General features: G+C 43.2%; 1 protein-coding gene across 2 annotated transcripts; it reads right to left on the minus strand.

Annotated features, from left to right (window-relative positions):
- Positions 1-9,998: 9,998 nt before the first annotated feature.
- On the minus strand, positions 9,999-18,827 carry ODAPH (odontogenesis associated phosphoprotein). Of its 2 annotated transcripts, XM_070263702.1 has the most exons (4): positions 18,670-18,827; positions 16,978-17,115; positions 13,482-13,627; positions 10,000-12,111 (listed from the first exon to the last, which is right to left on the minus strand). In XM_070263702.1, the coding sequence occupies exons 1-3, from the start codon at positions 18,734-18,736 to the stop codon at positions 13,491-13,493; spliced, it is 342 nt and encodes a 113-aa protein (XP_070119803.1). In that variant the 5' UTR covers positions 18,737-18,827; the 3' UTR covers positions 10,000-12,111; positions 13,482-13,490. The 2 variants fall into 2 exon arrangements, with proteins under 2 accessions (XP_001490873.1, XP_070119803.1); XM_001490823.3 differs by lacking the exons at positions 13,482-13,627; positions 16,978-17,115 and having other exon boundaries at positions 9,999-12,111.
- Between the last annotated feature and the right edge of the window lie 5,668 nt (positions 18,828-24,495).

Below are 24,495 nucleotides of genomic sequence, written 5' to 3' on the forward strand. Positions count from 1 at the left end.
CAGGGCTCCCCTAATGTCAGGTGGCTGGTGACTCAGAGGTCAGCAAGGCAGAACCAGTGGCTGGAGGAGGGCTTGGCTGATGGGAGCTTGGGGGTGGTGGAGGGGATCTGTGGACTTCGCTGAGAATCCTGAGTAAAAGAAAAATAAGTTGGGGAATTATGAAAGTAAACTTGCCTCACGACGATAAAATGTGAGCAGATGGGCAAACGCAGAGCAGCAGGAAGGCCAATCAGGCCACTTCTAAGAGTGCTAATCCAAGGAGGGCTCTGGACATCTTTGGAATTAATTCAAAATATAGTTTTCAAGCGTGATTTCTATATAAGCAGCAAGATGTAAGTCGATGCTCACAATGAACGGAAATTTGAAGATTAGTCCACACTGGCACTGGCTATTTTTCTTGATGATATTGGAATGCAGCATAGGGAGTTTGCATGGTACAGCCCCGGACACATTTCCAACCTTGATATCAGTCAGCTCACGTGTATGTTAAGTCAGCAGTTGGTCCACTGGAATTCTGAATTTGAAAAAGTACAGGGCATGTTGCTCAGGGGAAATAAGCTATCTATTTTGTGTCCAAAATTTAAGTCCTTACTATACCTCTTAACGTGTCGATTTAAAAAGAAATTACCAAAGAAAGCTGAAAAGGGACTATAGAAAAGGAGAAATACTTTACCAATATGGAAACAATTTTAAAACACATTTTGAACACGATTTTATTACTATGACTATATGAAATCTACCTCTATTCTGAAAGGATGAGGATGGATATCTAGTTTTCCAAGTGCATGAAACTGTGAAAGATATTCCCAAAGAGACTAAAGCGTTTATTGTGTGCAGAACATGTAATAAACCTCCTATTTGGAACATAGGCCAAGATGTATATACATTTTGTTGTCAGAAAGTCAGTTTCTCCTTGCCTGTTGAACAGATATTTAAAGAATAATGGTTTGAAGAGTCGTCTCAAATAATTAGCCTTCCCAGGACACCTGCATGTCTTGACCTGGCCTTGGAGGAAAGATTTTACCAAGAGGATTGGACTCAAGTTTTTAAAAAAGTGATAGATGCTGCTAATAAAAGCCTGAAAAATTGCAAAATTAAGTGAGCAATTAAATTGGAGGATTCTCTCTGCTTACCATTCCGACCTATTCTCTAAGAAACTACTGAAGAGAGAAATTTTATCTGCAGTAAAACAGAGAACGAGTCATGTTAAAATTCCTGAAAGAACGTTGAAAACATGCGCTGGAGGCCACTGACTGCTCTATTTGAGAGGGGGGTAGGAACCTTAGCTTTCTCTCCTCCATAGAAGTTCTTTTTTTCTGGAGCAGATTTTAAAATCCTGAGACTTCCCCTGAGATGTGGGAGTTGATTGGGAAGGAAACAGGGTTAAATATCAGGAGGTTTAAAAGTTCGTTTATTTAACAAATATTTATTGAGTCCCCACTATATGCAGGTATTGTTTTAAGTCCTGGGGATAAAGGAGTGAACACAGTAGACACAAATCACTGCCTTTAAGGAGCTTCCTTTCTGATGTGAAAGATGAATAATAAACAAGATAACTAAGAATACACATAGAAAGATTGAATGTGATTCACGTTAGGAAGAAAAATAAAGCCAGGACGGGGAGAAGTGGGTCTGTGCCCGCACGTTTAGATAGGGTGGCCAGGGAAACTGAGAAGTGGCAGTTTTTGAATGTCTTGAAAGAAGTGAAGGAAGGACCCATGTGGGTAATGTAGATACTGGGGGCAAGAGCGCTGTAGACAGAGGGACCAGCAAGGGCACAGGCCCTGAGGAGGGAGTGTCCTTGGTTCATTTGAGGAGCCGCGAGGAGGGCAGTGTGTCTGGAGTGGAGTGAGAAAGGATGAGAGTAGTATGAGATGAGGTCAGAGAGGAAGACGCTGGGGACGACGAGTGGGGGGCGGGGGCCCAGGTCGTGCAGGCCGCCAGAAGGACCTGTACATGTATGCCAAGCGGTTTCCGATGTAATTGTTTGTGATGGTGCCTTCTGTATAAATCATTGAACTGCTACTGTCCAATTCATGCTCTTTTTAATGTACTTTTTTATTTATTTTTTTATTAATGTTATGATAGATTACAACCTTGTGAGATTTCAGTTGTACATTATTGTTAGTCATGTTGTGTGTACACCACATCCCCCTTTGTGCCCTCCCCCCACCCCCCCTTTTCCCTGGTAACCACCGCCAATTCATGCTTTTCATAAATTCCCAATGTTGAAATTGTGAGAGGTATTTTCTGTTTGGAATGTATGTTTATCTCTTTTTGTGATTCTTTGGCTAGCCAACTTTATGAAGTATAGAGTTATATTGAAGGCTGTTGGAAAATTTCTGGCCCTAGTTGGGAAAGATGAATGCTTATTGGTACATATGTACTAAAAAATACGCCAAGTCTTCTGCTTGCTGTCGCAAGGTGATATTTCAGTGAAATATTGCTTTTTTCCCCCCAAGCTTTATTGAGACATAATTGACATAACATTGTGTAAGTTCAACCTGATTTGATCTATGTATATATTGCAAAATGATCATCACCAGAGCGTCAGCTAACACCTCCAGCCCATCACATAATTACCATTTCTTTTTTTTGTCACGAGAACATTTAAGATATACTCTCTTAGCAACTTTCAAGTAGATAGTACAGTATTATTAACTATAATCACCATGCTGTACATTAGATCCCCAGAACTGGTTAACCTTTTAACTGGAAGTTTATACTCTTTGAGTAGCATCTCCCCATTTCCCCCACCCCTCCGCCCTGGTAACCACTACTCTACTCTCTGTTTCTGTGCATTTGGCTTTTGTAGTTTCCACATATAAGTGATAGTATACAGTATTTGTCTTTCGCTGTCTGACTTCTCAGTGAAATATTGCTTAATACAACCTTGCTAGCTACCAGTCAATAGACTATTTGAATGCTTGTTTGATAAACAAAATCTATAATTAGCATACATTTACTGAATTCCTTTACACAGCAGCATTTTTAAACATTTTCAATTGATATATAACTTACATATAGTAAAATACATACATCTTAAGCATATAGCTTGATGAATTTTCATAAATGTATACACCTGTGCAACCACCATCCAGATCAAGATATGGAATATTTCCAGGTCCCACAGGCTCCCTCTTGCCCCTACTCAGCCAATTACCCATCAAAACTCATCACTATTCTGGGCTGGCCCAGTGGCGCAGCAGTTAAGTTCGCACGTTATGCTTCGGTGGCCTGGGGTTTGTGGTTCGGATCCCGGGTGAGGACATGGCACTGCTTAGCAAGCCAGGCTGTGGTTGGTAGGCGTCCCACATATAAAGTAGAGGAAGATGGGCATGGATGTTAGCTCAGGGCCAGTCTTCCTCAGCAAAAAGAGGAGGATTGGCAGCAGATGTTAGCTCAGGGCTAATCATCCTAAAAAAGAAAAAGAAAAAGTCAGATGTGCTCTGTGCTTGAAAAAGGAAAGTGGTGGTCTTCTTTAATTTTTCTTATGTATAAAAGTGCCTGAACATTGTAACCCCTGTTTTCTTTAGACTTAGAGCTTCCTCTAATCATGCAGCTCTTCTGGGAGTTTGTGGTTATGCTATCAAAATTGGATACCTCCTGTTATGGGCTGAATTTATCCCCTTCAAATTCATATCCCCTTCAAATTCATATCCCCTAATCCCCAGTGACTTAGAATGTGATTTAAGTCAAAATGAGGCCATTAGTGTGGTCCCTAGTCCAATCTGGTGTCCTTATTAAGAAGAGAAATTTTGGACACACAGACCCCAGAGGGGCACATGCACAGAGAAAAGACCGTGTGAAGAGGCAGCGAGAGGACACCATATGGAAGCCGGGGAGGGCGGCCTCAGAGGAAAGCCACCCTGCTGACCCTCGATCTTGGGCGTCCAGCTTCCAGCACTGGGAGAAAATAAATTTCTATTGTTGGAGCCACCCTGTCTGTGGTGTTTTGTTATAGCAGTCCTATCAAACTAACACATCTCCTCAAATAATTTTCCAAATACCATAAGGTAACAGTTATAAAATGTCAGCTCTTTCTTAATTTGTCGTTTTTAATCAGGCATTTAGCAAACTCCATTGTTTGCCCGGTAATTAAATGTGCAACAAAGCAACCATTCAGTAGCAGACCCCACGCAGCCTGCACTTCCTTCCTCTCCTGGGTTGACTGTCCCTTGTTGCCGCCTGCTGCCCACAAAGCCCTGCAAGCGCTTCATGGCTGCCGAGGTGGACAGCGCCCTCTGTGAGGAACCGGCATCTAGGATGAGGATCCTGCTGTTTCCTGATTTTCCCAAAGTTGCTGCTGTTTGTCAGGGTGCCAGAGAAGGAATGAGTTCTGTGCAGAGGTGGGGAGAATGGCCTCCTTCTCCAATCTGTGCCACACTTTGTCACGTTGCCCCATCACAGCTCTGCCATGTTCAGAGGCTCCTAAAGTTTCTTTTAAAGACATTTGTATCAGCTTCTGGTGCTCACCACTGACTACCTGAATTCAATCCAACGGATGGAATGACACGCCATCTTATACCTTCTCTCTCTCCCTCTGAGACCCAAACTTCCAACCAAACTTTCCCTTTAATTAGGAGAATTAAAACTACCCAATTATGCGGCCGGCCCCGTGGCTGAGTGGTTGGGTTCGTATGCTCCGCTATGGGGGCTCAGGGTTTTGCTGGTTCAGATCTTGGGCATGGACAGACATGGCACCATTCATCAGGCCATGCTGAGGCAGCATCCCACATGCCACAACTAGAAGGACCCACAACTGAAAAAATATGCAACTATGTATTGGGGGGCTTTGGGGAGAAAAAGGAAAAATAAAATCTTAAAAAAAAAAACTACCCAATTAAAAGCTACCTTTCCCTAAATATCAGTGAATGTTTGAGTCCCAGCTCAACCAGACTAGATGCCCTGTAACTCTTATAACTAATGTGTGAATTGTTACAAGGTTATTGGTAGTGTGGGATGTAGGAATAGGATTTTATTTTTAACTTATCTTCAAAGCATAGATAAATTCAAGATTAATTTTTTGTAGTTTTCTCTTGGGTGTTTAGAACTCAAACCTTTATTTGTACTGTAAAGGGGAAGAAAAAGGATTAGTAATTATGCCCATGATGCAACAGGACTAGTTTTTACCATATGGAGCAACATACAAGTCCTTTTTTTTTCTTTCGGTGAGGAAGATTGGCCCTGAGCTAACATCTGTTGCCAATCTTCCTCTTTTTGTTTGAGGAAGGTTATCACTGAGCTAACATCTGTGCCAGTCTTCCTCTGTTTTGTAAGTGGGGTGCTGCTCAGCATGGTTTGATGAGTAGTGTGTAGGTCCGTTCCCAGGATCCGATCCCAGTCTTTTGGGGAGGGAGCAAAGTTTCTCTTACCCCGTTCCACCTCCTCCAAGGGGGGCTCCAGCCTCTCCGCCCTCCATCATACGGCTGCATGGGTCTCTCAGACGTCTTTTGTGTTGTGTTTGGATGCCCTCTGTTGGAGCATGAATGTCTTTTTTGTGGTATGGTGGAGGAGAGAGATTGCCAGGAAAGCTCACTCTGCCATGATGCTGACTTCAGTCTCCAAAAGTTGGGTTTATAAAGCCTGACTTAACATATGACATTCCTTTAGAAATCATTGCATTTTTGCTTTGCTCAGAATTTTCAATCACAAAATATCTCAGCGAACAAAAATAGGAGAGACAAACCCAAGAGTACATCTAATCTCATTGTAAGCGAGATGAGTCCGAAATCTCAGATGTAAATACTTCTGAAGCCCACAATTTGGGCATTTGGAAATCTTTTCTGCATCTTTTACTGATCCCCAGCATGCACACCTTCACAGCTTCAAATGAACCACTTAGGAAGCTTGCAAAGCAGTAAAGGATGTTAATCTCCTGCTGATGCAAGTTTCAGACACCCATCTTTCAAGTGGCTGATATTCAGGTTTTCATTTACACCTTTTCAGTCTTCTCCACCTTGCAGCAAAGCAAAACAATTTTGCTGCTTTCCCCCTGCACTTAGCAGAGTTCTAAGCAGTTGAGAAAGTTTCCAAGCAATTTTCTTGCTTCCAAGCAACAATTTAACTGGCATTAGCAATTTACTAGTATTAACTAGTATTTTCTTTGCCCAGGAGCTCTATTAAATTCCCCAGAACTCTGCCTACTGGTCTTTTCTCCAGAGAATTTCCTTCCACCCACCCCTACCACCTCCACCCTCTGCAATATTTACCTAACCAACCTTCTCCCTTTCTCCACCTTTGCCCCTTCCTGTGCCACTGCCAAGCTGTGCCCACTCCAACAACCCTCACCTCAGCGTCCTCCCATTTGAATGCCAAGATTACTTTGAATTCTAATCAAGTAAAATTCAGGTTAGAAAAACGAATAGAGCAAGATGAATCAAAGATCACTATCTGTACCTCCACCTTTCTCTTCTCTTGGCAGTCTGCAGTGCAATTGGAACGCCCAAGCTAGACCTACCATTTCCAACACAGAGTCGGGCATGACCAATTTGTTCCCTCCCAGACTTTATACAACACAATGACTCCCTTCAATTGCCAGTCTGCCTCATCTAAATGTTCCCTTTGCCTAAGGCATTTCAAATGTGAACACACAGGTTATATCATCACGCTAAGAACTCCTCTGACCAATGCACAGGCAGGCAGGTAGGTGAGGGGGTCACTGGGCTCCATCTGCAAACTCCTTCTACAAACTCCTTCTGCAAGGCACAACTCTGCGTTGTGGCATCAACCTTATAATGTTTTACAGCTTACGAATCTTCTTGAAGCAAGGTTCATAGCACAGAACTAGTATAACAGGAAGCTCAATTTAGAAGATGCAGCTTCTGAAAACCTGCAGCCCAGAAAAGGAGAGGTGCCCGCTGGCATTCATGTGCCTCGGGGTTGGGGCTCCCGGGTCAGTCAGTCAATGCAGCACCTCTGCTGATGGCCCTGGAAGCATCTGCTTTGGACTTGTTAAGATTGCCACCTCATAAGCTTATCTGAAAACCTTAAATAGTGGCCTCCTGAATACAGGGCTTCCTGAGCGAGGGCTGGAAACATGACTTTGGAGAACTTCCTCCTATCTGGAAGGTGTCAAGTTAGGCTGGCTCTCTCCTTCAGGGTCTTCCCTCCTGCCCCACTATGATTCACACTGGCCAGGGGCTCCATGTCCCCTGGTGCCATCTGATGGCTATGATGAACACTAGAGTAACAAACCACGGTCCATGAGGCGTTTTAGTAACTTTCAGCTGCTGCCATCCCTGCGGGCCACCCAAGGATGTACATTCAACCCCCACCCTCTCTACAGGCAAAGAACACCAACCCACCCCCAGAGTCTTGGCCTGGAGTGCCTCTCCTCCTTCCCAGTTACCAACAATACCCACTCCATCAGTGACTTGAGCAGCTGGCCCAGGCTGACCAGATGACCAGAAGCAATGTCATAAGTGAACGGATAACATGGAGAGAGTTAAGGGAGGAGGAGAGGCAGAGTGAACTCACAGAAGAGGTTAGCCCTGAACCTGGAGGCAAAAAAAGTCTGAGGGGGAGCAGCATCCACCTGGAATATAAAGCATGGGCCAGTTTTGTTCAGAGACACATAAGCATCCTGCCTCGGCGGCCCCCGCCTGTCAGACACCTTGGGTGCCACACCAGTAACTGCTTAGGGTGGCACCTTACCTCCCAAATCACTCCTTAGACCACCCTCAACTCCCACCAGGGGGGTCTTGCTTCACATCCAGACCTGGGTTCCATCAGGCTGGGCCTGGCCTGGCCCCTGTCCCAGGCTGAACCAAAGTCATATACCACCCTGGGCCAGAGCGGTCAGCCCCACGAAGCTGAGTTCAGTTTCCACAAGACCAGGACTCATTTCCAGGTTTGTTGACAACCTTTTGTCTGGAAATAAAGGGGGCTGCTGGTATTGACAAGCGCAAAGTCTGCTCTCCAACTCACCTGCAGCCCTGCACCCCATTGCCTTCCTTCCTGATCACTTCCTGGGCATCAACTGCCCAGTGTTGCCGCGTCTCCTCCTCCTCCCGTCTCTCCCTGCCTCTCCCCTTCCACACACGCCAGGGCCAGGGCTCTGGAGGCTGCTCAGCCCATGCAAGAGTGGTACCCTCCCAGAGCCCAAATTCCCCTTCTCGGGCGAGCAGCTGAAACAACTTGGCCTGGAGTAGGGCTGTCCCCATCCTGGGTCACTGCAGGCACTTTAAACGCACCTTTCCTGGGATAGTTTTCTCAAGACCTCGCCTCTTTTTTAACCTTCCTTCTCTTTGTACCTCCACCTCTCATGTCTCATCTAACTCTGTCATCTCCCCATCTGTCCCCTGAGGCCCTAAATGGCCACTTCCTCCCCCACAAATAAAACCCAGAGGAGCCTCCCTGTCGCTAACACCTCTGTTGTTTTTAATAACGTCTTCTTACTCTCATTTTGAAATAATTTCAAACTACAGAAATATTACAAGAATAGTACACAAAAACTCCTGTATACCTTTCACCCAAATACATCAATTGTAAAAACATTTTGCCACGTTTGCTTTATTACTCTTCGTCCTTCCCTTCCCCTCACCACATAGACACACTTTTTTCCCTGAATAGTTTGAGATTTATTTATAGAAATCATACTCTTACCTTCAAATACTTCAGATTTTTATGTGAGGATGGGCTCTTACATAATTATCAAATTCAAAAAATTTAACACTGATGTAAGACTATTATCTAACACGTGGGCCACATTAAAAATCCGCCAGTTGTCCCAACAGTGTCCTTACGGCTATCTCGCCCTCTCCTTCCCGCCTCCAGGAGCACATCCTACGTTTGGTTGTCATGTCTCTCTAATCTTCTTTAAACTTTGTCTACCATGACATCTACATTTTTGAAGATCACAGGGCAATTGTTTTGTCAATGTCCCTCAATTTGGGTTTGTCTGATGATCAGACTCAGGTTATACCTCTTTAGCATAATTAGAACTTTAGACTTGCACAAGCTACTTCTGCCACAAAGCAAAAGATGCATTTAAGAGTTATCACTCCCTTCCAACAGACTCCCATTGCTACAAAACCCACTAACCCCACCTAGGTGGTGAGGAAAACATTTGGTAAACTAATTCATTTTGAGTTATTAGTGATCGAAGGCTGTCCCCGAGTCAATAAACCTGCTAGGCATCACTGTATTATTTTTTTTTCAAGAAGATTAGCTCTGAGCTAACTGCTGCCAATCCTCTTCTTTTTGCTGAGGAAGACTGGCCCTGAGCTAACATCCATGCCTATCTTCCTTTACTTTACATGTGGGATGCCTACCACAGCATGGCTTTTTGCCAAGCCGTGCCATGTCCACACCCAGGATCCGAACCAGCAAACCCCAGGTTGCTGAAGTGGAATGTGCACACTTAACTGCTGCGCCAGTGGGCCAGCCCCAACATCAGTGTATTTTAAGAGAAAAATTTATTAACCTAAAAGATGTATTTGTTTTTTAAGTCACAAAAGCCTATGCTTTTAATTGCAGGTGTGGGCTGTTTCTCATATAGACAACTCTACGCATGTCCAAGGGCGAGGAATGGTGCAATTTTACTGAGAGTTCTCTTGAAAAAGGCCTTCACTATGAAACACTACGGGAGTAGCCTGTTTCCTATAACTGATGGATTGAAACTGTTTATCCATCTTTACTTTGTCTTAGTTTTCCTGGGGTTTACATGTCTCCTAGCAAGGCCTTCCGGGACTGGATTTCAGAGCAGTGAAGTTTTGGATTGCAAATTTCTAATGTCTGGGGAGAGAAAGCCCAGTCAAAGCCAGCTTAGTTTGGGACACTTGGAGGCTCTGTAAGTCCACCGAGTGCCTAGGTGAGCAGTGAGTGGTGGGCACGACATGGCAGAGGAGTGCGGACAGAAAGGGAGGAAAGATCCAGATACAAACCTTTATCAGTCTTCAAGTTTGCCCAAGGTGGCCCTTTTCTGCTTATGCCCCACTAACCAAAAAGAAAACAGAAAAGGGAGCAGATTTATTACAAAATACAGAGTTTCTTAATAAGGATTTTAAACACAGCTTTTATTAAAGCCTGCAATTTTGAAGCAAATATCTGTTCTTATTGTAAAAATATGCTATAAAATGAGTGAAAGAAATAGTTTTTTCTTTTTCTCTTTTAATAATAGCAAGGAAGCACAGCATGATGATTTTACGTCTCTCCCCATTTCCCAGGCAACATTCCAGCATCCTCACGTCTTTTCCGCTCCTTTTCTTTTTCTTTGTAGAAGCAGCAGCAGCAGCAGCAACTTTTGCACATACTTCTTGAGAGGCACAGGTGTAAGCCACCGACCACACATGCAAAACCAAAGTTCCTCTCTCAAGGCAAGATGAGTGGCACAAATAGGAGACAGCGTTTTGCAGAATGGCTAAAGAAATAGCCAACGAATGCAATCTGTGGGATTTGTTACTTATGTTGCACCCTCAGAATACAAGTTTCCTATAGTGGAGTGAACTTATGTGTATACACTTCTAGAGTTACGAGAACATTCATGCAAACTTTTAACGAGACTTTTGAGCCCAGAACTATGTTGAAAGTTTTAGGGGAAGTATCTTATTTAGGCTAGTATCTATACGATGATAATAGGAGAAACAGAGATGCTTATTAAACCAATTTGTGTTGGTTGCTTAAAAAGTTAACATTAAACTACATTCAGATATTACAGTTAAAAAAAGAGGGAGTCCAGCCCCATGGCAGAGTGGTTAAGTTTGCATGCCCAGGGTTCACCGGTTCAGATCCTGGGTGCGCACCTACACATCACTCACCAAGCCATGCTGTGGTGGCGTCCCACATAGAAGAACTAGAATGACTTGCAACTAGGATATACAACCATGTACTGGGGCTTTGGGGAGGAAAAAAAAAGGTGGAAGATTGACAACAGATGTTAGCTCAGGTCCAGTTTTTCCCCCAAAAAAGCACACCTTAAAAAAAGAATTAAAAAAAATAAAGAGTTTTTTGGTTAGGTAATTCAGTTTTTGATATCATTAAAGTATTATCTGTAGTCAGACTTCCTGTAACTTTGTTTTGCTTTAATCTTTATAATTTCTTTTTTTGTTGTTAAAAGACTGAGTGGATCTAGAAAGTTCCCAGTACAAGAAAAAAATTTTTGTAACTACTTATGATGACAGATGTTAACTGGAATTATTGTGGTGATCATTTTGCAATATATACAAACGTTGAATCATTACATTGTACACTCGAAACTAATATAATGTTATGTCAATTACACCTCAATAATAATAAATGAATAAATAACTGCTATCTATAACACTGCCAAACAGAAAATAGAATAAAGCTTTCAGTTTTCTATGATTTCTTTTAAAGTTCACTTTGTAAATGCGCCTTGCTCTGCAAGTTTTCCAGTGAGCATCAAATGGTGTCATTAAGGTCTTCATTTGGTTTATAACAATCTCAGGTTATTTAAATGCTCTTCACTCCAATTTAGAAGAGGGAGGTGATTCTTTTGGCATCTCAGTTTGAATAGGAATTATTTGAACCACCCATTTTAGGTTTTTATTAGTTTAAATATCCTGTGATCATAAAAAGTTTGGGATAAGAAGAATGTAGTTCCTGCTCCTGTTTTGTGAACATAAATAATCTATAACCAAGTATCTTCACTGCTGACAAGGAGAACAATTTCTAGTTAGTGTTCAAGTGTTTAAGATACTTAATCTTCAAACCCAATAGTTTTAGTTTGGAAAAAGAAAACAGAAATCTTTTATAATCTTTTCCGCGGCATTGGCCTCTTTGGCTTCAGCATGTTTGGGGCTTCTCTCTTCTCTCTGCTTTCCTCAGATGAGCTTCCTCTCCCGACATTTCTTCCAGGGAAATACTGATAACGAGGAGGAAGGCGAACGCGTGGCCAAATAAACGGATGAAACTGAAAACGGCGGTTGCACCATGGAGGGAGGAAAGGTCTGTTTGGAAACCTAATGTAGACTCTGGGCCTTCGTCGTGGGAAAAAAATGAAGGGACACTTGGGTGTCCTTGTGATGGGCTGGATCCTCGTCACAGGGTTCCTTGTGGTGGGGGGAGGGGTGAGGGTAAAGATCTGGCAGTCTGTGGGGTCTCCATTATTTCGTGAGCCCCCAGGAGGGGTCACCACCTCTTCTTGTCCTGGAGGGAGACAACTGCATGTTAGGAAAGAGCAGAAAGGAGATACTATAGGTGTCAGCAGGGGAGAAAGATTGGAATAGAGAAATAGAGAAGTCTCAAAGCCTACTTGGAAGAATTGCCAAAGTGTAATAAAATGAAACATGGATGCACCTTATGACCGAGCCATTCCACTCTGGGGAGTTTACCCAAGAGAATGTGCGTATGTCTACAAAAGACTAGTTCACGAATGTTCACAGCAGCCTTATTTATATCAGCTTAAACTTGCAAACATCGCAAATGTCCATCAATAAGAGAATGGATAAACAGCCTGTAGTCATACGATGAAATAGTACTCCGAAATGAAAAGGAAGAATTACTCATACAACCACATATGGATGCATCCCACAAATGTTATGTTGAACAAAATAACTTAGACACAAAAGAGTACATACTGTGAGGTTCCATTTATATGAAGTTCAAGAACAAGCAAATGTAATCTATGGTAAAAAATTTTTTTTAATTTAGCTTAAGGTTAGGGTAGGCGTTATTTAGTGGAAAAAGTAACCAAAGAATTCTTTAGATCTTGATCTGGGTGAGTGTTACATGGACACAGATACACACACACACATTTATATTGACATATATACACATATACACATATGTATGCACATATCTTTATATACACACACATATATATGTATATGTAAAATGTGATCGATCTGTACCTTTAAGTTTGTGCATTTATTGTGCACAAATTATAACTAAATAAAGAAAATTCAGTGGAAAAAAAGAGCTTAATTAATGTTAAGAAAATAAAAATAAATGCTCCTTGACGGCTATTAATCCAAAAGGCCCATTCGCTTGCCCCAGCAGTGAAATGACTCCCCCAAGAGGAAGGGAGGGGCATCTGCACGCAGCAGGGGAACCAGCACGGAGGGCCCGGATGAAATGAGTTTCCGAGAAGAAATTTGGATCAAGCTCAAGCGTCAAGGTCTTCTCTCTCGCTGTTTGATCCGATCGAAATGGCTATGTAAATCGAAGCTTCCCTTTAGAAAATTACTCCTCACTCCCTTAAGAGACTTACCAATCGCTGGCCTGGAAAGGGCTGCTGAGTATGAGTGATGGAAAAATGAGCTCCCTTCAGGAAGGTGAGAGAACTGAGGCACTTAAAAAGAGCTAGATTCCCCTCATCTTTAGAACAGCTGAACTGAGGTTTCTTGGTTGTATTGGGTATGCTTATTGCCTTCTTGTGTTCACAGCCCTTCCAGAGATTCTGGTTCACCCACAACCCCTGGAAAAGTCAGTCCTACCCATCTTGGCTACGGCTGATGGGACTGCTGTTCGACACTCAACTCATTTATTGGCTGGCCAATGACCAATCAGATTCTCACCTGAGAATCTCAACAAAGAGACACAGTTAGTGGCAGATGTTCGTGGAAGGTGTAGGGCAGAGGGTGGAGTGTCAGGTTTTGGCCAGATGAATATTGGGTAAGCAGAGAAGCCAGTGTCTCCAGAGAAGCTGTAGAATGGGGAAGACCTTTTGAAGAGAAAAAGAGACAAGAGACCATGTCGTAAATGAGTGATGGTGAAAGCAGCCTTGGTTTTTGACTATCCAGGGCTGGTGCCTCTGAGGGCTGACTGTGCTTGAGGTTCTTGAAGATATCTTTATAATAATCACTCCACATCTAGCTTTACTCTTTTTTTTTTTTTTTCTGCTTTATTTCCCCAAGCCCCCCCGGTATATAGTAGTATATCTTAGTTGCAGGTCCTTCTAGTTGTGGGATGTGGGACGCTGCCTCAACGTGGCCTGAGGAGCGGTGCCATGTCCATGCCTAGGATCCGAACCCTGGGCCGCTGCAGCGGAGCATGTGAACTCAACCACTCGGCCACGGAGCCGGCCCCCTAGCTTTACTCTTTTTTAAAGCTAGCTTGAATGGGTGTCTGTTTCTTGAATGAAATACTGACTCTTTTTCCCTTACCCATCCAGGCTACTGCGAGTTGAAATCCTGTGATTGAGACTAGATTAAGGCATTTTGAACTACAGAAGATGGTTAAATCTCACATTACTCATTCTTTCCTCCCACACAATTAGATCAGTACTGAACCTTTGTAATGTGAAAACTTTCTGCCAAGAATCCGATTGCTAGGGGAGAAGCTAGCCTTATTCTTAAGCTCCATCTTGACATTTTGCTGTCAGATCAGGCTTAGCTAGGTCTTGAGCTCTGCCACTCAGTAAGCTGTACTCCAGCTGTTAAAAACCAACCAACCACCCACTCCTTGTAGTCATCTCATTTCTTAAAACCTGAGGCTACTCTCCAAATCCTCCTGCCGACAATGGGGCGTTAGTGGCTGCTAGGCAGGTTTGCTCTGGCTCTGGGATGTCCAGTGGTGTTCAGTCCTCTCTTCTTCTGAGAATTTCCAAGGGCTCAAGACCAAGATACAAGCTTGTTCCAGTAACCACCCCCAAAATGTGGGCAGGACGACATAAAACCAAATTCTTCCAGCAGACTAGACACATGGTGACCACTTCAGTCACTGGTTGGCTAGCACAAGTGTTCTAAAATGTGTGATCCATAGGGATTCGTTTGGGAATCTGTCACAGGTCCTTATAAGGTTAAGACCACACTTCTGAGTGAGTGGGTTGATGCCATACGTGGCCTCCAACTTTGGCTGAGTTAACACTGCTCGTCAATTTTTATGTTTATCTTTGTTCTGCTCCATTCCCAGTGTCTTCTAAACCTTTGATACTCTCCTTAGAGCCCCTTCAAAATTCTCATTTTTCATTCACTTGAAGAATTCTCTTCAGAATTCTCTTTACCTTTCTAAGTAGATTCCTTAGCTTCATGTTTCAGAGAGAGAACTTTGATAATCTGTCATGAAAGTCTTTGGTTCCTACTTCTCTCACCTCAAAGACAAGTCTACACACTTCTGACTCCATTTCCCCGTGACCCCCCACCTATTTAATCTATTGGAATCTGACTTGACTTCCTCCCCTCCACAAGAACTACTTTGGCAAAAGTCATCAGTAGTCCTGGGCTGTTAAAAAGCCCAGAGCATCATCTCCTGCCCTCTTTGCCTGGCTTACTCCTATGCAGATTTCATGTCTCACCTCCTCAGGGTGGCTTTCCCTGCCCTGAGGCTGGCTAAGGCCCCTGGCAGCATGCTTCCACAGCACCCTGTGCGTCCACTTTCATAATACTCAGTCATGTGATTACTTTTCAGCGGTTATATTCCTCCTCCACTGAAATATCCACGTGACCACCCTGTAGACCACTCTCTCTCATCCCTAGCACCGGGCCTGCAGTGGAATTGAATTGACTGAGAGAAATCTCAGTTTCTATAATTGCAAAAGTTACTACGGTCCTACCTCTCAGGAATAATATGATCACCAACCAGCAAATATTTCTCGTTACGTAACATACTGACGTGCCACCAAAGGCACTGAATGTCAAAGACGAGAGCTCTTCTGTAACCTTAATCATACCAAAGTAGGTCACATATTTAAATGCAGATTGAGAACACTTTGAGAAGCAGAACAGCATAGTGTTTAAAAGCATAGGCTCTGGAGTCAGGTTCCCTGAGCTCTGCCATTTAATAACAGTGTGACTATTGACAGTTTCCTTAACTTAGAGGGTCTCCTTTTCTTTCTTTGTCAAATGGAGAAAATAATACTACCCATCTCATTGGCTTGTTGCATTATCTGAAATAAGAAATGTAAAGTCCTGAGAACATACAGTTATGCATTTTGTAGGGCTTAGCTACTGTTGTTATTAATCTTGAATGTGATAGAAAGGTTTTTGTTAGCATGAGCCTCATTTTATTGGGCTCATCTGGTTACATTTTATGTGTAAAATCTGTGCACTATTTTTTTTTTAAGCTTTAATTTTTTTTTATTAAATTTTTTCTTTTTTGAGATTGGCACCTGAGCCAACATCTGTTGCCAGTCTTTTTTCTTTTTCTTCTTCTCCCCAAAGCTCCCCAGTACCTAGCTGCATACTCTAGTTGCAGGTCCTTCTAGTTCTGCTATGTAGGACGCTGCCTATGCACGGCTTCATGAACCGTGCTAGGTCCACGCCCAGGATCCGAACAGGTGAAACCCTGGGCAGCTGAAGCAGAGTGTGTGAACTTAACCGCTCGGCCACGGGGCCGGCCCCAAAATCTGTGCACTATTGATAGGACTAAAGGGTGCAGATGTTATTAGAACAGGGCCTCCATGAAGACAGGGCCTGTGGACTGTTGGTCTCTGCTTTGTCGCCAGTTCCTAGAGTGGTCCCTGCTTAGAGTGTGCTTGGCACATGGTTGATAAATGGAATGAACGGTCAGGCAGATGTTGAATGCTCCTCCTGTAGATTTTCGTGAAGCTCAGTGAGTATTTAATTCCAGTCCCAGAAAATTTGTAATAATAATTTACATTTAAAATTAGAGTATGATAAAAAATCAAGCCAAAATATTGCTTGGAGTTTGGACATCAATTTTAAATGGGTTTATTATAGTCTAGACATGAAATTCATAGCATACCAACAATTAGTACTTTAAAAAAAAAAGTAAGGATGGGAAGACTTTTTTTTATATATGTAATTACCTGTAGTCTGTGGTTATTTGGGCAGACAACAGCTGGTTTGTAATGAACTATACTGATTGTTAAGAGAAGTGCACCTTATACTTGATGTATGAATATGCTGTTCTTCCTTTACACGGCGCATGGAATATCAGAACAATTCTCATGTGCTTTCACAGCTGAACCAGAAAGAAGTGTAAGTCCTGGGATTAGTTTACTCACAATAACTGCCACTCAATTCATTTTGTAGACTCATGGAATGGCTGGCTTTGGGCAAACCTCGAAGTTTACAGATAAAGAATCTGGAACCCAGAAACTGTCGCACAGACCTCTTTCAATTCTATGCTGTAAGTCCAGTCGTTTTAACAGTGTGCAGGTTACTGTGTCAGGTGCTGTGGCAAATGCAGAGATGAGAAAGACACGGGGCCTGTGCTCGAGAAGTGGGGAGACGCCACAGATACACCGACCTGTAATACAGAGCAGAGTGCAGCAAGCGCAGGGGTGATGTACAGACTGTTATAAGGATTCCAAGACGTCTGAGAGAGGTTCCAATTCTAAAATTAGGTGCCTTAAGAAAGCCTTTGTGAAGGCAATACTATAGTGACATTTAAATGTAATTATGTGAACAAAATTGCAGCAAACAGAGGTGAAAGCAGGAAGAGGGAGCAGCCCCAGTTGGCTGGGGAGGACAGAGAACAGGGTGAGAGTGGAGACTCACAGACGGCCATGTTGGGCAGAGCCAGACGGTGTGTGTAAGCGAGCGGTGAGGTGGGTCCGTTGACCTGGAGCTGGAACTTGGATAGAATGAAGCTACACTTGAAGGACTTCCACGCCAGTCTGAGGGATGGTGGGGAAGAGTGAGCCAAATTCAGAAATCAAATCTCCCATGTTAATGGGTGTTTTTCAGATGTGAATAAGCCTCTCATCTCATTATAACCTGTTTAGCTACATATTTACAAAGCTTCCTGAAGAGTGGTTCACTTTCTGGAAAGCAGTGTCAGGTGGCTGGTTCTGTTTTATGTGTCTCTTTTAGATGCCCCTTTTAGCAGGAGATGCTTGGGGGCCTTGTCCTGGGAACCGGCAGGTGTTATTTGTAATCTGTGTCTCCTCGCCATCTGATCGCCAGAGTCCATGCAGGGACTGGCCACGGTGACCTCTGGTGGTCTCACCACCTGCTCTGATGTCTCTGGCCCTCTCCGCTTTGGGGGATGGGAGCAGGGAGCTTGTTGGGGGATGAACAGGGTCTGGCTGAGCCCCCGCAAAGCCTCAGGGGCGTGTGAAAGGGGCAAAGGACTCAGTTTGACTCCTGGGTCTCTCCTTTCTTGACAGTATCTTTTCTGGAACAAAGTGAACTGTGAAAAATCCTTAGATCCAAGTCTCCCTTTCCTTCTCTCGTTCCTTTCTCCTCTCTTCCCTATCCTTCTCTTTCCTCTCCCCATGGGTCTGCAAACCAATTCCAAGGCTGAGGCCACTGGCAATTTTGTAGTGGGGGAAAGGCTAGATGACAGGAACAGTGGAGAAATTGAACCTCATATAATTCTGAAGAAAGAAATCTATGCTCACCTCAGTAGCACCAAGACACAGCTGAAAAAAAATGTGATTGATTAAAGCAGTTAACAGAGACTAAGCACCCACCGCATGCAAATTACTTGGCTGCAGGGGATATAAAAATGTGGACATTGCTGTAATTCAAAGTGGAAATCGTTAGCCCTGTAACAATAACAACTGGTATCTGAATAGTCTTTTAAGTTTGAAGAGCTTTCTTGTATGATGGTTCGTTTGATCCTCACAACCCCCATAATAATGAATATTATTAATACTGTCAATTCACATGTGAGGATATCAGAGAGGTTAAGCGTATCTAAAGTCACAGAGCTAGAGCTCTTCGGATGATAAAATTCAGTCTCTTTCTCTTTAACCACACAGATGGATGGATATGTATAATCATGGAGCCAAATTTTGTCTTTTCACACAACTTATTAATTAGTGGGCCCACAATGGAATAAAAACAAAACCCTTACCTTCTGCCACAGTTACCACCAACCAGCAGACCAGTAGCCAGAAGGAGACGCAGAACCGGTGAGCCATGGCTCCTGCCCTGAGCAGGCACTGCCTTGAACCCAACGTAGCTTTAAAGGGGAGTTGGTGAGTCACCAGCAGCCTGATTCAGGTAATTTGCATTGCATAGTGGACCACAGCGATCAGGGCCTGTGGTATGAGGGCAAAAAATCCACAAGGAAATTCCAGACAGTATTTATCAGCCAGAAGCTTCTTGTCACCACAGCCAAACATCATTCATCTGTCCTTGGAATTGGGTTGTGGACAACCACCCCCTCACTATCCTTTTCATTCCCTCGAATCTTCTCCCATGTTAGTGCCTTCTCTTAACTCGTGTGTGTGGGTCTCCCTCTGCAAGAGAATCTGTCCAGGAAATACTCAACACTACTTCCCTCTGGGTAGCTTACTGACTTCAAAAAGCCAAACAGGATGGGGAGGGCACTATCCAAAGTCTTCCTGATCCAGGTGGTTTGAAGAGGCTGTTTACAGGCCCCAGGCAGATTACGGCTTCTTCTTCTCTTCTCTGCTGTTGTCCAGGAGCCAAGGGCAGCAGAATCAGAAAACTCTCTTCTCTAGTAGCCGTTAGGGTCACTATCTAAACAAATCTGAAAATTTGGGGAGATTAGCTTAGCAAGTTGCTTTATGGGGTTTCTTCTGATTCATCAAACTGCCCACAAAATGGCCATGGTATATCTGGGCCAGGTTTGTTTGCTGAGAGAAGGACTTGTCTGTCAGTTGCTGGACGAATGGGAGGGCATGGTCACAAGTAGTTAAGAGCATAAACCTTGGAGTTAGAAAAAACTGGTTCCAGTCTTGGTTCCTTTTCTTACTAGCTGGGTGATCAGGAGCGAGTCCCTGAGACTTGAAACCTCAGATGCCTCGTCTGTAAAATGGGACTTGGGGTATTTCCTTCAGAGGATTGTTGTGATGAATGAAAGAGGTAACTGACAGAAAGCGCCAATCACAGCGCCTGCTCCGTGAAAGGGAGTTGTGGCGTATTAAATTATAGTGACTCCAGTTCTGACTTTACTCTCTTAAGAGGTTGTATGTGCCAAGGGATTCAATCACTCCAAAGGCCTCCACCTTGACCAGAACATTTTCCAGGGCATTGCAGAAAGAACAAAACAGAACACAGTCCCTGGCTTCGCTGAGCTGACAATCTAACGAGGGAGACCGTGCAAACCGAGAGGTGAAATGAGTAAGAATGTTAACACTCAAATTAGAAAATGATAAATTCCACTTGATGATAATCCTAGGCAGAATTCTAGAACAGATGATTAAATGGACAGTTTGTCAGCAGTTTGGAAAGGAAGTAGGGATCATCCAGAACAAGCTCAGTTCCTGAGATCAAGGCATTACCTACTCATTCAACAGCTCTCTATTGACCACGTATCGTGTGCAGACACTGGTCTAGGTGCTGGGGCTAAGATAGGGTTCCTGCTCTAGCGGAGCATACAGTTTGGCAGGGACATTAAATATTAACTAAAGAATAACAATAAAGGGTTTTGAATGTTAAGAGAGAGGAAGTACTAAGGCTACAAAACAGAGAAACATAACCTATAATTTTAGGTGAGTGTGTATTGCGTCTGCTACTTTGCCTGCTGCATTGGAAGTATATCGCCATGCCAATAAAATTAGATCCACGTAATCTCTTTAACTACTGCCCAGTGTTCTGATTTATGAATGGATTGTAAATTATTTAACCAAAGTTTTGGTCGATGGACATTTGTAGTATTTCTTCTGATCCTCTTTCTTTTCTGTGTTGGATTTTTGACGAGCTTCCAATTGAAGTGTTGATAAAAATAAATAACGAAAGCAAAATAGTGTAACTTTTTTCTGTTTGCATCTATTGCCCTGAAATTTACAAAGTAAAGGAATGAAATTTCAAAATGAATAAAACTTTAAAAAATTTCATCAAATTCTCATTTGACAGAAAATACTAACTTTTTTCTTTACTATTGGTGTAGAGAGTAACTAAGTCTTGCCATATCTTATTTATTTGTATGTTATATATAAAGTGGAACTAAGTGTTCGACAACACATAGAATCAATGAAGCTGTTGTGAGTTTATCTGGCTATCAGATTCATTCATAAAAATCTTTATTTATCTAAAAAATAGGGAAATATTTCTGAAAGCTTATTTCAAATGTGGTAATTTTGGTAAAAATATCTTTGCAGTCATATGCTTTAAAAATCCACAAATCATAATGTTACTATTTTGTTAAAGGCTGATCAGTGAGATTCTAATTTCTGTATTCCCAACGTCAAGAAAGCTACAATGGCTTTGGGTCACTGCTGTTGATCCGATGTCCACACAGCCGGTTTGTGTTAGGTGTTTTTCTTACAATAACTTCACGAGGAGGTGATGTTGGACTCAAGAAGAGTTACATCTCTTTCTCAAAGACTCAAAGATATTAAGAAGTAAGGCTGAGACTCAGAATTGGGATTTTTCTGACTCCAAAGTTCATGTTCTTTCTTCTAATTCAATATGTTTACTTTGTTTTAAAAATTCATTCATTCATTTACTCACTAATTCATTAATGAACTTATCTTTTCATTTTAATTGACTCTTTTGTTTTATATCCTCTGGCTTAACAGTCTGTGAGGAAAGAGGCTCTTCCCTTAGAAACGACCCGGGGAAGAACTCTGGTCGGCCAACCGGGTCATGTGGCTGGGCAGTGGGGGAGCTCAGACTAGAAGAGGAGGTGGGAGTAACAGACCGGGCCACTAGGGATGTTAACCACGGGGCTACTCTGATTAGTGTCTACTACTCTATGGTGTCAAATGACCTTCCCACCCCACAATCAGTCTCCAGTATGTGTCACTTACACAGAATACCTGATAACAAACAGGCCGGTCTACGTTCCTGTGAAAATAAAAAAGAACAACTTTCTATTACTAAATGCCTGAAATTGCTACAAATATAGTGATATTTATAACATTTTTTTGGAAGGAGAGTGTCAGGAAATAGTTGTTGGTGACTCAAGGGTCACATGGTTCAACCACATCTTGGCATGTGAACTTGTTCCAACCAAATGTCAACCAAGACGGAATTATTCATTGGTTTCATTCTATCCAGTGTCTGTGTTCAGGTTGCCCTGATAAAAAGTTTCCAATATACTCTAGTGACACGTGTCATCACAGAAGGAACACTAGTCTAAGAAGGCTTTGTGTACTTTTTAGGGGAAGTCCCTCACATTCTTTCCCCAGGTTTGGAGCCCAGGGAAGTGGGGTGTTTGGGTTGGGAAGTGTTGCTTTAAGGATGTATACTTTTCTCTCACCATTCATTCAACAACTATTTATTTGCCAGACACTATTCCAGGAGCTTGGGCTACATTTCTGAGAAAAACAGACAAAAAGATGCTAGTGGAGTTACCATTCTAGAGGAGTAGAGATGGAGAATAAACAAGAAACATAACAAAGGAGTAAATTATATAACATGTTAGAATGTGAGACTAATCTGTGATGTGTGATACAGAAAAATAAAAGATAATAGAGTAAGAAATGTTGGTGGGCGTTGCAGTTTTAAGTAGAATATGATATTTGAACAAGGACTTGAGGGAGGTAGGAAGTTATCCATGTGGATGTCTGGGGGAAGAGTGTATCAAGCAGTGGGGACAGCCAGTGCAAAGGCCCTGGGACAGGAGTAGGCATGGCATGTAACATACAACAGCAAGGAGGCCGTTGTAGCAGGGCAGAGTGAGTCAGGGGGACAGTAGGAGGAGAAAAGGTCAAGGAATAACGGGAGGCCAGTCATTACTCTGAGTGAGATGGGAAGCCATTGGAGGATTTTGCAGAAAGGAGTGACAGGATCTTACTTACCTTTTGAAAGGACAACTCCGGCCACTGTGTGGAGAATAGATTGTTAGGGGCAAGGGTGGAAGCAAGAAGCCCAGTTATAATACAGTACAGAAGTAGTATGGGGGGAGATGATGGCGACATAGACTGGGGTGGTAATAGTCATGGTGTGTGGAATAGGAACATTCTGGACATATTTTGAAGGTAGAGTTGACAAGATTTCCTGATGTATTGGAAGTAGGGTGTGAGAGACACTGGGGAGTCATAGATAAAAGCCAAGATCTTTTTGGTTTTTTTTGGTGAGGAAGACTAGCCCTGAGCTAACATCTGTGCCAATCTTCCTCTATTTTGTATGTGGGACGCCCCTACAGCATGGCTTGATGAGTGGTGTGTAGGTCTGTGCCCAGGATCTGAGTCCAAGAACCCTGGGCCATGGAAGTGGAGTGTGAGAATTTAACCACTACACCACCGGGCTGGCCCGCCAAGGTTTTTGTCTGAGAATTTGACTGCTGTGGTTGAGTGTGATCAGGTGGTGAGATTATGGTTGAATTAAAAAAAATGCTCTTATAATATTGCCTTTTCCATAAAGAAAAATTGGGAGAGTGAAAATACATTGGCACTTTAGTGAGTAAATACTAAGAAACTTTACAATTGGTCTGTGGAGAGGGACCGTGACATTCAGGACGAGAAGTGAGGATTCTATTTTGGTCAATAAGGAGGATTTGACTTGTAGCCCGGTTGGTAGTGTGACTGGAAATTCTATGTCCAGTGCAGCTTTGCTCTGAGGGGAGAGAAAGGACAAGGTGAGTGGGTGCGCAAGGCGCAGTGTCTGCTGACCCCCACGGGCTCTGGGTTCTCTGGCTTGCCCCATCTCACTGTGGGTGACTCCCAACACCGAAGTTGTTCTCTGTATCTGTCCTCTCTCTCTGGACTTCGAGACCCTTCATGGCAAGAACTGAGTCTTTAAAATATTTTTTAAATTTATTTTTAATTGTGATAGAACGTAAAAATACCATTTTAACCATTTTTAAGTGTGCAGAAGAGCTGAATCTTGATTACAGTTGTAGCCTCAGTGCTCGCCACATAGCAGACACTCAATAAATAGTCTGGAATACACGGGTAAATGAATGTCTGGGGAGGGGGCTGGAGAAGGGTCTCTGCCAGTGCATGTGCTTTCATGCACCTTATAATCCAGCAAGACCCTGTCAGCAAAGGACATGAGGGCAGGAAGGTGGCTTTACCCAGGGTCTCTAGCTCTCTGCCACACCCTGCTATTTGGATCTGAGCTCAGGGCAATTTCATCTCCTTTCTTTCTCCTCCCATCAGCACCCTGTGATGGTTAATATTAAGTGTCAGCTTGGCTGGGACATGGTGCCCAGAGATTTGGTCAAATCCTATTCTGGATGTTTCTGGGAGCATGTTTTTGGATGACACTAACATTTAAATTGGGGGATTTTGAGTAAAGCAGATTGTGGGTGGGCATCACCCAATCACCTGAAGGCCTGAATGGAACAAAAAGACAGAAGACTGACCTCCTCCGAGCAAGAGCAAGAGGGAATTCTGCAGCGGACAGCGGCCTTTGGACTTGATCTGCAATGTCAGCTCTTCCCTGGTCTCCACCCTGCCAGTCTACCCTGCAGATTTTGGACTTGCCAGCCTCCGCCATCCCGCAAGCCAATTCCTTGAAAGAACTCTTCCCCATTCTCTATATGCCCATCCTACTGGTTCGGTTTCTCCTAGAACCCTGACGAATACGCACCCATGTTCTCTCTCTCTCACTTTCACATGTGTCCACGCTGCTCTGCAGGTTTAGGGGACGAGCACATATGAAGATACTTAAGAAAGCAAAGGCTTCTAAATAAGAACCTGGGTGTTTGTGGATCATGAGGGGCATAGCCAAGTGCTCCTTAGCAGAGATGTGTGGGGTGACTTTAGCAACTGCAGGCTGGTTTGTGAGCCTTGAACTGCCTCGAACAACTGTACTTCAGAAA

Source organism: Equus caballus, chromosome 3 (assembly GCF_041296265.1).
Source record: "Equus caballus isolate H_3958 breed thoroughbred chromosome 3, TB-T2T, whole genome shotgun sequence".
In the NCBI taxonomy this organism is placed as follows: Eukaryota; Metazoa; Chordata; class Mammalia; order Perissodactyla; family Equidae; genus Equus; species Equus caballus.

Bases quoted from the DNA above. Each gene is read 5' to 3' on its own strand.
- ODAPH (XM_001490823.3), bottom strand. From the start codon at position 18,736: ATGGCTCACCGGTTCTGCGTCTCCTTCTGGCTACTGGTCTGCTGGTTG. The intron at 12,112-18,669 runs GTAAGGGTTTTG...GTCTCCCTCCAG, and splicing joins GGTGGTAACTGTGGCAGAAG to GACAAGAAGAGGTGGTGACC.